The following is a 13,316-nucleotide window of genomic DNA, read 5'->3' as shown; positions in this document are numbered from 1 at the left end:
AAAAAAAAAAAAAAAAGTAAGGACCTGCACTAGCTGGTGACAGTAGTTTTTTTTCTTTGGTACCTGGCAGTGTATGGCTATGTTCCACAACCAGGAAATGAACCCAGATATGAGTCAGTTATATGAAACTGTCCCATAAATGAATCTTGCCCTTCTGATATCACAACTCTGGATTGAAATTCAGATGAAGTGAAAGTCATCATCTATGAGGAAAGAAGCCTGAGAAAAGTTACTTAATTTGACCAATTTTTTTCTAAATTCAATTTTATTTTATTTTGAAGAGTAAAAACAAAAGCCAAAACAAATAGCAGAAAACAAAGACAGAAACAGGGTAACATACAACAATACATATGTTACAGATTTTCAAAAGAGCAATAGCTAATTAACAATGGTGTTATGTTATCTTTTTTAATCATCAAATCTGTTGCTCAGATTAACAGATATAGTTATGCAAGGTGGGGCAAATAATTGAATATTAACGCTTACTTTCAAGAAATCTTAATTTTTTCCTTGGCTTTGTTTAAAAATTTATTTTAAAGAGTACAATAATTGATAAGACATTAGAAATGGTACACATTTAGACCAAGATGAGATGTATTCAACCATGGGTTTTGTATTACACATTGTTGTTCTTGATGTAGTCACTCAGATTGCAGACATCAGCATACAGTTAGTCAAGGTGAAAATTCTAAACTTTAACTGCTATTTTCAAAAGACTTATGGAAATTATTAGTACAATCATCTCAGCTATCCTGTATATATACTTGCATGCTTTTGCCCCCTTCCTTTTTTCCTGTCTTTTCTCCTTTCTCTCATCTTCATTGTTTAATCCTTAAGTTCAGTTTCTTTCCATTTTACTATATCTATTATATCTTTCAGGTTTTATTTATTCTCTCAGGGTTTTACACTAGGGAGACAATATGCTATTTATACGTGTGGGTCTGATTTGTTTCACTTCGGAGCATAGCCTTTAGTTGCATCTACTTACCTATAAAGGCTTCAAGTTAATTTGACCAATTTTTAACAATGTAGTTATATTCAAATTCTCAAGAAGATCCTATCACTGACAAGCATGTTACATTGTAGGACAAACACAATTCTCAGACATGAAGAGTGCCTTGTCCCCTTTGACTCTTTTTTTTTTTTTTTGGTCTTTTTGAGACAGGGTTTTGCTATGCCATTCAGGTTGGCCTTGAACTCACTTTGTAGCTTCAACCTTGCAGTGATCCTCCTGCCTCAGTCTCCTGGGTAATGGGATTACAAGTGTGTGCCACTGTGCTCCACTTGACTCGTTTTTCCTGTTCTTTTTTATACATAACCTCACTTGCCAGGCAGATGCTGTGCCATGAGCTATATATCCCTGGCCCCTTGACTCATTTTTCTTCAATGAAATTTTTCATGATTCAACTCACTTCAGCATAAAGTTTTATTCCTCTTTTAGTAGCTTTTTAGAACCCTCAGTCAAATACACTATGGCCGAATTGAGTCTGATTAGCCACAATGACACATTAGAATCTTGTTGTGGATATTGACTGAACCTAGGTTCCCACCCCAGTTTGGAAAGGAGTATATGGTATGTGTATGACAGATGTGGAAGCCCTGTGGGTTTGTGGAAAAGTTGGTATAAAAAATGTTAATAATGAAAAGTAAAGCTCACTTTGGGTTGTATGTGATAACTACAAACAAGAGAACTATAGTTGTAAAGATCAGAAGAGGTTGTTTATTGAACGTATATTTTGCTGAATGCCACCTGTACCTGTGTAGGAAGTACATGATGACTAACATACTGGGTTTGGTTTCCGGAACTTAAATTCCTTGTAGGAAGAACTTAAGTTTTTAAGAGCATTACATCTTATAAATGGTTAGAGTTTTTTTCCTAAAAGGGCATTTCAAAACGAATGACAGAAGTATTTTATTTTTAAATGTAAAGGGGAGTATATAGAAATTATTACGTGCAAAATATGTTAAACTTATAGCATGTAGCAGCAGAAATCATAATTAGAAGTATGTTTGAAAGATGTTATTAATATGCTTGAGATTGACCTTGTGAATAGAATGAATAGAAAGAGTGGAAATATATGCCTGCACAATAACAATGCTTTATGGATCTAATTCCAACAATTTCACCTCAAGAAATATTTTAGCCAACAGAATTATCTCATTCAACCTGAATGTGAAGCCCAGGCTTATTTTCTACAAAGTACATAGAGGTAGCTATTTGTATGGATAATAAGCAGGAAGTAAAGAAGGGCCCATGGTTTGGCATTCACATTTGTTTGCTTTGCAATTAGGTAGAATTCTTTTGACTTTTTTTCTTCTCCTATAGCTGTTACTCTTAAACATGTTAAGACTTTCTCCAAAGCACAATAAATAAAAAGACCTAAGATGTTAGAGGAAGAAAGAAGTGCAACTAACACCTTCTTCTTTTCATTTACTAAGTTTAGGACCCTTGAGTTTCAGGCAGGTGCCTTGTCACTGAGCTATATTTCCGGCCCAGACTCTTGAGTTTCGTGTTTCAAATCTTATTTTTATCTTCACAGCATGTTTTCTAATTTTTTTTTTTCTTCTTTTTGTACAGAGATTGAAATTAGGGCCTTGTGTATATATGTTAGGCAAGTGCTCTACCACAGCCCCCCTCCCCCCATGGCCTGGCTTTTGACAATGCTTATTCAGTCCATTTCTTGTTTGTTTGTTTATTTATTTATTGAGATAGGATTTCACTATGTAGTTCAGCCTGCTTTTGAATTCACTATGTAGCCCAGGTGGCTTTGAGCTCATCTGGATCTTCCTGTCTGAGACTCCCAAGTGTTAGGATTGCAGGCATGTGCCACCACACCCAACTTTATTCTGTTAAATTCAAATATAGGAGTTTATCCCTGCACAGTTGATTTTTTTTTTTTTTTTTTTTTTTTTTTTTATGGAACCAGGGATTGAATTCAAGCCCTCTTGCTTGCCAGGCAAGTGCTTATTCTACTGAGCCATCTTCCCGGCCCCTCTGCACAGTTGATTGTATGAAGACTTTTACTTTAATTGTGAAGTTTTTTTTTTTTTTTTTCCAGAAGGCATTTGGGAGGTAATTTTGTCACAACTGGGGATACTAATTGGCATCTGGTGAATGGAAACCAGGGTTGCTAAACATCCTGCAATGCACAGGGTGATCCCTACCACAAAGAATTTTCTGGCCCAGAATGTCAGTAATGCGGAGGTCAAGGTTTTATACAAATAATGTTAATTCATTTCCTTTATAGGAACATGGGAAAAATGTTATCTTGGTTCTCATGAGAAGGTGGAATTTAAAAAAAAGGAAATCTGGAAAGAAAGTATGCAGAATATGAATAGAAGAAACAAACAGAACTAGAGATAAGAAATACATTTTGAAAGAAATACATAGGAAGGTGGATTGTTACAATTAGTGTATATTATTTTTGAATGGTATTTCCCAAATTTATACATTTGTTATATTTTGGAATTTTTAATGTCATAGCATTAATTCAGAAAGTGGACCCTTGGATTTTCTAAAGAAATCAATATCAGAGTAAGAGCTCACACATATAGAAGTTATTTTAGGGTGCTATATTTTCAAAGCTTTTTAAAACAAGTGATTAATTGTGGCTTTTTGGTTTTCAAAATGGGAACTGTGTTTTAAAATGGGAAAGGAAGGAGAGAAAGTTGTATCTTACGTTCCTATATCCTATATCTGGCTTTTGTTCTCCTTTGTTGGCAGTTTGGGGAAAAGCATAGAAGACAGAAAACTTGGTTTCTAGTTCTGGCTTAAAAGTAGGTGTGTGCATTATGAGTCACTTAAACTGTTTCAGGACAAGAGCTCTTTAAATGTCTTCCTGCCATGAGAACTGCCAGGCATTCTAAGGTTTTTTGTTTTTTTCCCCTGTGATATTTCTTTCTGAGTTGTAATGAAAACATTTCAATTTAGTTGCCAGTTTTTTAGCCTTTAATGTAACAGGTATTTGTGTCTACCAATATATACATTCTTGCTTGTATTGATTTGTTTGTTTTTTATTTTGAGGTAATTTTAAGTCATAGGAAATTACATACAAATGTGTAGGATGGTTTTCTTTTTAATCATACAGGGTTTCTAATCCATTACCCCAAAGCATTTTTGTCTTTTTCTCCCTGTGCTTCTAGAGTGAGTATCCTAGTAGTTGAACAAGTTACTATGGTCAGGAGGGAAATTTTTAAAAATAATATTTAATGTTTTTAGGAATTCAGGAAAACTGAAGACCTCAGTTAATTTAGAGTTAAGATATTTCTGCTCCATGATTTATGTTTCTGTTAAGGTCATGGATTTCTTTTGACATGGGTCATGGTTCTTGAATGTTAAGCCTAACTATCTGAGTGGTATTTGATCATGGTGTGTTATAAATACAGCTTGAATCAGTCTGTGGGTGCTTTATAAGTTATGGAGTCCATTTTTAATATTTTAATGTAATGGTATAAAGATAGTACAATATGCCATAAGGGCTTGATGGGTAAAGAATTTGAAAACTATTATCATGTGTACAGTTTATATCTGGATGTCTTCCAGAGCCTCTCAGAAGGTGACTGGATCATGGGGCGGGGTGTTTTTCAGTGAATTAATCTACTGATGAATTTATAGCTCCGTGTGAGTTGGGAGGTGAAGCCTGGTTGGAGGAGGTAGATCATTAGGGGCCTGGAAGAGTCCTTCTTCCTCCCTTCTTCCTTGATCCTTTTCTGCTTCTTGCTGCCCTGCCATGAACTGTTTCTCCTCTGCCATGGTGCCCTGCTTTGGAGCCAGCGGACTAGAGGCTGAAACCTCCATACAGCAGCAGTCAATAACCTCTCATTCTTAGAGCTGTGGGTATATTGTGTCTCAGTAACAAGAAAGTAACTAAGACAGTGTGATATGTATTTGATATAATTTATTTTTCCTATCTGTATCTTTTAAAATCCAAACTAGACAGGGCTGTAAACATTTTCATGTGTAGTATTATCTGGCAGTAAAGGTAGGTGTAAATATTTCATATTAATCTGTATTTGAGAAGCTGAAGAGCATAAAGCATTTAATGAGGGAATGAACATACAAGTTGATCAGAGGAGGGGAGGTTAATGAGGGAATGAACAGACAGGTTGATCAGAGGAGGGGAGGTGGAGCACCAGGGAAAAGCTATCCAGTAGTCTGGATTGGAGATGGCTTAAGGGTGACAGAAACATGGAGGTGTAACTCAGTGGTGGATCTTTTGCTTGGCAGTTGTGAGTTCCTGGGTTTGATCCCTAGCACTGAGAGAAAAAAAGTTAATATAAAGATTTTATTTACTTATTTTTGTTTACTTTTTTTTTTTTTTTTTTGGTGAGAGGCATTAGAAATGTTTAGAAGCTAGGCAGAATAAAGTAAGTACCCACAAAAAATAGAATGTGAGGCCTTGAGAGAAGGGCCTGACCTTTTGGGAAAGATTCTAGATAATCAGTACTTTAAAAACATTTTATACTATTTTCATTGAACACTCTTGTTGCCTTTTTAATTTCAAAAATAGTACAGTGTGTAAATTGTAATATGGTGATACAAATTCAGACACTACATAAATTCAAAAATGTAGGAAATATATTATTTTTCTCGTTAGTCTCTAGTTCCATTCCAGTGTAGTAAGTGCTTTTAAACAATTTGGTTCAGCCAGGCATGCTGGCAGAAGCCTGCAGTCGTGCTACTCTGGAGACTGAGGCAGGAGAATCCCTGTTTAGTTTGAGGCAAGCCTGGGTTGCATAATGGGTTCAAAGCTAGTCTGAAGTATGTAGTAAATCCCTGTCTCAACAACAACAGTTTATTACATTTATTTATTCTGTTTACATGATTATGACACATTTAGTATTCATTTATTATCTGATGTAGTGATAGTATTTCATAGTTACTGTCACAGTAAAGTCTTTGTTTTGAAATTTTGTTTTATTCTCTTTAAAATAAAAAAAAATTCATTCCACACTCTATTTGTAAGCACTTAAAATAAGTATTTTATTATAGTTTTAAAGCATACACCTGTCTTTTTTGTTTTGTTTTGTTTTTTGAGATAGGGTCTCACTATGTAGTCTAAGGTGGACTTGAGCTAACTTGTGCCTGTCTTGCAGTCACCTTCCCAGGTGTTGGAATTAGAGGCACACATTAACATTACCAGAGGGTTTGTTTTTTTTTCTGTGTTTAGGACAGGGTCTACAGGATCTACAGGGTCTCACTATATAGATTGGACTTGCAGTGATTCTCCTGTTTTCATCCTCCCAAGTGTTGGGATTACAAGCATGTGCCACCATGCCCAGTCTCAATCACCGTCTCAGCGTGCTCTGCAGGTTGGCCTGGCATGGCACACCAGGGATCGAACCCCGGCCGATGCGCTTACCAAGTTTTAATCCTGTTTTCTCTGTACTTACCTCTTTCCTCAAACACACTGGGTTATTTTAATGCATACTGTAGACATATTATTTTTGGATATTCAGAAGGAAATCTCTAAAAACATAAAACCTTACCAATAATTTGCCTATTACACTTAAAAAAATTGAGATCATCTGTTAATGCTTTGAGTTGAAAATTGTCTTTTTTAAAAAAGATACAAAGGTTTGGTATATTGCTTTTACTAGAATAATGTCTGCTGGACATCCGTCAAGAACATAAAATATCAGTGCCGTGTCAGAAGCTCCCTGGATTATCACAGGTTTTATTTTTCAATGGACTTATTTTAACTAGGATCTGAAGGTCCATATACTGCATTTAGTATAAAGCTCTTTAATATAAGATAGTTTCACTTCTCTACTTGAGGGGCATGTATCTGTACCCAGGTACATGGAAGACGGGACTCTGCTCTTCCTCTATCCTTTTACTTTGTGTATGTTACTCTCCAGCCTCCTTACACAGAATGTGGTTTTATACAGTTGTGGATTTTTCATCTGTGCTCCATAGATGGTGACAATCTACATTGAGTTCATTGAAAGAATCGTGAGACCATTGGTAATGTGATCCTGGGAAAAAAAGCTTGCGTCTGATTTACTGAGAGCTTGTTGGACTTTGAAAATGATTGCTATGTATAAAATGTTCAGATAAAGACTGACATCCTTTTTTAGGAACTATTACCTTAACCCATACTTACCTAGTATTGTTGTTTTGCTATTTTAACACAAAAACTGTATATAAACTTATCTGTATGTGTGTGTGTCTATTTTTTGTATTGGAGGGCCTTATGAGCTGAGGGCCTTATGCTTATATTACACCACTGAGCCATACCCCTAACTTAATTTATTTAGTCCTTTTGAAGTGGTTTTGCTATGCAGGCTAGACTGGCCTTAAACTCATTTTGTAGCCTAGAGTGGCCTTGAACTCACAGCAATCCTGTCTCAGCCTTCCTAGTGCCGGGATTATAATAGGCTTATACCCGCCCCAAACAACCCAACCCATTTGAAAACATTTTTTTTTTTTTAAGACAGGGTCTTGCTAAATAGATTAGGATGCCTTTAATCTTTAGTTTTTCCTACCTCAACTTCTTGAGTAGCTGGGGTTATAGTGTGCACCACTGATACAAGGTGTATGATATAGGGATGATATCGGCCCTCCAAATAATCAAAATTATTAAGGGAAGTGTAACTCCTGACCTGTTAGCTGTCTGATATGTCGACTTCTTGTTCTCTAAGATTAAAGAATGAATTGTAGGAACAATTAAAGTTAAGAATAGGAAGTATTTATTGAGAGAAAGAAAGCATCTAAGAGGGACAGAAGGGGGTCCCAAGTGGGTGGCCCTGGGGAACCTGCTTCTCAAGGGAGTTTCATAGGGGAAAACCATGAGGTGAAGTGGGGTGTAAAGTGGAACAAAATTATAGTTAATTTATAGGAGTAGAAATATAGTTTCTTAGGTAATGTTGATCCAGTGAAAATCACAAAGTGAGTATGATGTGGGACAAAGCCCTCATCAGCCAATAAGAGTCACATATGTAGTCACTTAGTTAATATTTATTGCATGGAGAACAAATGGGGTAGCAAATTACCAAACAAGTGGACATGAGACTCACAAGGACTTCCCTGGAAGGGGTGAGTTAAGGAGGTTTTGGTCTTCTATCCAGGGTGATTGGTGCCAGTTTAGAATATCAGTCTCTTGTTCATCCCTAGGAGAAGTGTGTAGATGGAGTCATTTTCTCTTTGCCATGAGGCCTGACCTTCCAGTCATAGTTGTCTTTTGCACCAGCCTGCTCTGTCTGATTGCCTGTAATATTTCTGAATAACTTAGCTCCCTATAATACCACCACATCTGGCTGTGAATTTTTTAAAATACAAGAATGACATTTTTTAATGACTTGAACTTTCTTGTTCTTTTTGCTACTAGAGATTGAACGCAGGACCTTGTACTTGCTAGGCAGGCACTTATACCACTGAGCTATCTCCCAGGCCCCGTGATTTGTACTTTCAACTTTTTTTTTTTTGTGGTGGATTTCTAACTGGTGGTCAACTGGTTACGCCCAGCTAAATTGTTGCCAGCAGCATAAGAGGCAAAATTGGAGAAGTGCTCCAGAGGCTGTTAGGGAAGCTGTTTGGAGAAGCTGTTGGAGCTCTTGGAACTGTTGGAAGGTGTTGGCTCTCTTGGGCTATTCTGCTGGAGAACCTTGTCATGCTGGCTTTCCTGGTGTACTTGGCTGTTCTTGTTGGAGGAGGAGCTTGGGGCCTTTGTCTTGACTGAGAATGGCTATGGCTTATTTTGGGGAGCTTTGGTCCTCATCTTGAGCATTGCTTCCTGGTTCTGGAGAGGAAGGTGGTGCACTGCTCAGCCTTGTGGAGAAGCTTGTCATGTTGGCTTTCCTGATGGGAACTCAGTGATATATTCCATCACTGGAGGAGCTTGGGATCTCACTGTTGCTGAGGATGGCTGTGGTACTTTTGAGGGGAGCTGTGGTGCTTACCTTGAGCATTGCTTTCTAGCTCTCATTCAGATCCTTTAGCCTGCTAGCACAGATCCTTAATCCTGAGGGTATGAACTTTTTAGCTTTCACCATTGACCTTTGGACCTTTCCAGCACAGATCCCTGAAGTGGCATGCATGAGATTTTGTCATGGGCTCTAGGTCTCTAGTAGGACTTGTGGGAGGCATTGTTATTTATTTTTTTTCTTTTCAAAGTTTTATTGATAAACATATAGCAATGAGACAGTTTCAAATCAAATCGAAAGTACAGTTTCAACAAATAATACACTGCATATATTCTTCTTAGTGGTTAATTGCTGTGGGAGGCATTGTTATGAGCTCTAGGTTTTCAGCTGGACTCATGAGGGTATTAGGGTCCAGGCCCTCAGCTGGATTCTTTGGTCTGTGTGGACAGATTTCTTGCTTTCGCTGTATATGATTCTTTGGGTAATTCCTTATAGAATAATATAAAATGTGCCCTGTATTGTATTATTTCCCTTGAAAAACCCCAAACCATGATAACTTCCATTAAATTTTGGTATTATGTAGTGTTGGGAGTGGCAGAAGCTGGAGATTGATCAAATGTGGGAAGGCAGGATGAGGACTCATTGCCTAAAGCAGTCAGGCTATCTCAGACTTGAGAAAAACATCCTGCCTGGACTCTGTGGGCTGTTAGTCACTAGGCAACATTGTGTATTTTAACTCGGGCACAGCCTGACCCAGCTCTTTCTTCTTGTCTTTTTTCCTCATTCCTATGTGTTGCTCCCCAGCTGATCCCTGCCTTATAGTTTTTCAGCTTCACTTATATCTTATTTATTGTTCCTTTTTCTGTAGGCTTTCAACAGACCTCACACCTCTCTTATGAAATTGTAACTCCCTGGAGATTAACTAGAGACCGAAGAGAAGCCCCAAGGCCCTATTTAAAACAGGTACATTATCTCTTAAGACCATTGTAGGTATATTAATGTTTTTTCTTTTTTTAAACCAGAGGTGGTAATTTCAGGAATGCTTGGATCAGGGAATAAGCAAGTCAGTCACTATTTAATATGATACCATATGGTACTGATGTCCACTGGAAATTACTCTGATGAAAGCAACATATTGAGCCTTTGTATCCTTTCATTTTGCTTTGCTTTTTGTTTTAAAAAACAAAAACTACAACAGTGGTCAACTCAAACATAACAAATAAGTAGAATTCTGCAACTAGGTTAGAATGCTGACTGCATAGATTAGCCTTGAACTGATTAGCAGCAGTCACAGTGGCTTTACTTAAGAACAAGAACAAACTCCACTCATATTGTGATAAGTAGAATATTTTACACTGTATTTTTTCTGACTTTGGAGAAGAGTAATATGGTTAATGCCTTTGTTTAGCAGCTTGGTGTGTTTGATATCTCAATGTAGGACTGGAGTGGATAATAGAGTTCTGTCAACAGAACAAGGATTCTGGGTTCCAGGAATTGATTGGGTCTTTATAAGTCCTTGGTTGATGTGCCCCAATAGAGGGGATCATGCTGCTTCTCTACAAAATGTTAATTTAAAGGCAAGAGGATCACAATTTTGAGTGATACTCTGTCTCAAAAAAAAAAAAAAAAAAAAAAAAAAAAGGTCTGAGGATGTTGGTTAGAGGCTCTGAATCTCCAGTACTAAAAGACAAATAAATAAACAAAAACTCAAAACATAAGAACAACAAAGCCTAGAGGTATTGCCAGTTAGATTGCTGTGCCTTTGTGTGATATAGCCTCACCCCCTGGGATGTTATTACACATGGTGGGGAGTGTGTTGTATTTTATTTATGGATTTGTTTTGGTATCGGAAATTGAACTCAGGACCTTGTGCTTGCCAGGCAGGCTCTATGCCACTGAGCTATATCCAGTGTTTTAAAAGTATGGATTTTTTTTTCTACTTTTGGGAGACTAGAACTAGGAGTAATCTCTTGAAACTAGGAAGCTCATTTCATTTAAACAGAAGGAAGACCTGCTTTTTCCACTAGATAATACATGGATGGACTCTTTCCTGAAGTTATAGGTGAATTAGAAATGAATTTAAGACTTCAGATAAATATATAGGGTGATTATTATAAATGAATTGTAGTCATTACTATATTATTTTAATTCAGGGTAGAATATCCTGAGTCTTATAAATGGCATATTGTTGAAAACTATAAGACAGTGTTACTGTTTTTTTTTTTTTTTTTTTTTTCCCCCCTCTGCATTTAGGTATCTTATGTCATTCAAGCACAAGGAAAAGAACATATTATTCACTTGGAAAGGAACATGTAAGAAATTTAGTTTACTTTGCCTTTTCAATAAGTCCTTCTTAAATTAAGTATGTTGATTTTTCTTGAAGGTAGATACTTTATAGTAGATGTGAACCCCAGTAGGGTCATATTTCGCCATTCCTGTCACTGCTGTGCTGCAGCAGATTTTTTATGCTTTGCCTGGGTTACCAACCATTGAGATGGTGATGCACAGTATTTTTTGGGGGAGGCCAGGAACAAATTTACTGAGGGTCTTTTATGCTACGCTGGCCATGTAGCGAAAGCCAGGCTATGTAACCTGTTAAATGGGCTGAAAACTATCTGTTCATCTCTAAACAGTATAGATAGGTTGATCCTGGGTGTCTCCAGGGCCTTTTGAGCTTCATTTTGTGAAAAGACCTCTCTGTATTATTCAGGCTGACTTTCATTTGTGATCTTTGTGCCTCAGCCTTCTGAGCAGCTGGGATTACATCACATTTCTTTTTTCTTTCTTCTCTTTGCTTCTCTTCTCTTGTGTACCTGGAATTGAACTCAGTACCTTTCACTTGCCAGGCAACTGCTTGTGCCACTGAGAAATATCCCCAACCTGTTCTTTTTTCTTTGGAGGGCTAAGTATTCTTCCTTTGAGCTGCATCCCCAGCCTGCCTTTTGAACTTTTAAGTATAAGACCTGGGAACAGTCAGAGCTTCTTCACTCCTGTGGTGAAGGAATCTGATCTTTACAAATGTGGTTTGTGTTGAGCTCCTTGACATGGAATAAAGCTCAAGAATTTGAAATAGTTGTTTCCTTAAGAAAAAAACAAGATTTTGCCTCATTACTTAAGAGATTAAGGAAATGGATATTTCTTGTTTATATGGGATTTTATTTTTCTTTTATAAACATGATGTGTTATCTAATTTACTTTTTCCTATGAACTGTAATGTTTAAGAAGCTTTAAATTTTTTACAGCCAGCATTTTACACCATTAGAACAAATTGGAGGTTCACATCACTTCCAAGTGGGGAATTTACACTGTTTCAGATTTAAGACTGTTTATGAACTTTTAGTTTTTTTTTCTTGCATAATTTTATTGAAAAACAAATAGCAATGAGACAGTTTCAAACCAAATTGGTAGGTGAACTTTTAGTTTTATGCTAGCACATTCATCAAATGAGGATTAATTGGGTAAAAAATTTTATTTCTGTTTCTCTATTTTGGGAATAATGCCTTATGAGTTTTGACCTTGAATTGATAGTTCAAATAAATATAAATGTTTTATTCTTTTTCTAGAGACCTTTTGCCTAAAGATTTTGTGGTTTATACCTACAACAAAGAAGGGGCTCTGATCATTGACCATCCTAATGTACAGGTAATACATTTCCTTCTTGATTCTGTAACAAAATTGACAACAGTTCTGTTTTAAAGTGAGGACTAGTCTGGCATTCAGGACTGTTACTTGCATACTCCTGTGGTACACTTAACATCATAATATGTTGGTGGTCCTGGAGTAGATGGGCACTTAAGCAGATTCTCCTTTACCTGGCAGCTCTCTAGGCACTTAGTAGCTTTTTTTTCTCTTAAATACAACAAAAATAATCTTTTATTTAGTGATAATACTCATTATGAAGAGAGGGAGTCTGATATATTTTGAAAATAGAAACTTTTTATGATTTTGTTGAAACAACTCTTTATGAAACCATTTTCATTAGTGTATACTTTGCTTTTATATATTTTAGGGGTGTAATATTTTGATGAAAATATTTCTTTCCTAAAGAGGTATGGTCTTCTTTGCGTCAGATGATAATATCCTTGGCTTTGCGTCACATGATAATATCCTTGGGGACAGAATTGGCCAGGAGTCTTGAAATAATTGGTAGATGTTGAAATTGGTTTTGTGTGTTTTTTACTTAGAGTATAGACATTTCTAGTTTTGTTTGGGAAGAGTGCTTCATTGTCATTTTTGGCAGTTAGGTAAAATACATTTTTTTCTTTTGTAATAGTTTTCATGAGAAATCTTTTTCCCATTACATGTCTTTTTTCCTTCTAAACTTTGTAGTGCTTTGCTAGATTGACTTGTTTATATTAGTTACTCTTACTCATATGTTGTTTGTTTTGTGAGACTAGATTTTGCTATGTAGCGTATGTAATGTAGGCTGGCCTTGAATTTAGTGTGATGCT

General features: G+C 36.5%; 1 protein-coding gene across 1 annotated transcript in view; it reads left to right on the top strand.

The window, feature by feature from the left end:
• Nucleotides 1-13,316, top strand: part of Adam9 (ADAM metallopeptidase domain 9) — a 147,938-nt gene that overhangs the window by 3,938 nt on the left and 130,684 nt on the right. The window contains exons 2-4 of the mRNA XM_023722019.1: nucleotides 9,734-9,828; nucleotides 11,119-11,177; nucleotides 12,429-12,507. Of these exons, the coding sequence (XP_023577787.1) occupies nucleotides 9,734-9,828; nucleotides 11,119-11,177; nucleotides 12,429-12,507 (233 nt within the window). The remainder of the gene's footprint in view (nucleotides 1-9,733; nucleotides 9,829-11,118; nucleotides 11,178-12,428; nucleotides 12,508-13,316) is intronic.

Source organism: Octodon degus, unplaced genomic scaffold (genome assembly GCF_000260255.1).
Source record: "Octodon degus isolate 3935 unplaced genomic scaffold, OctDeg1.0 scaffold00088, whole genome shotgun sequence".
Taxonomy (NCBI): Eukaryota; Metazoa; Chordata; class Mammalia; order Rodentia; family Octodontidae; genus Octodon; species Octodon degus.
This window is presented reverse-complemented; position numbering and strand designations above follow the sequence as displayed.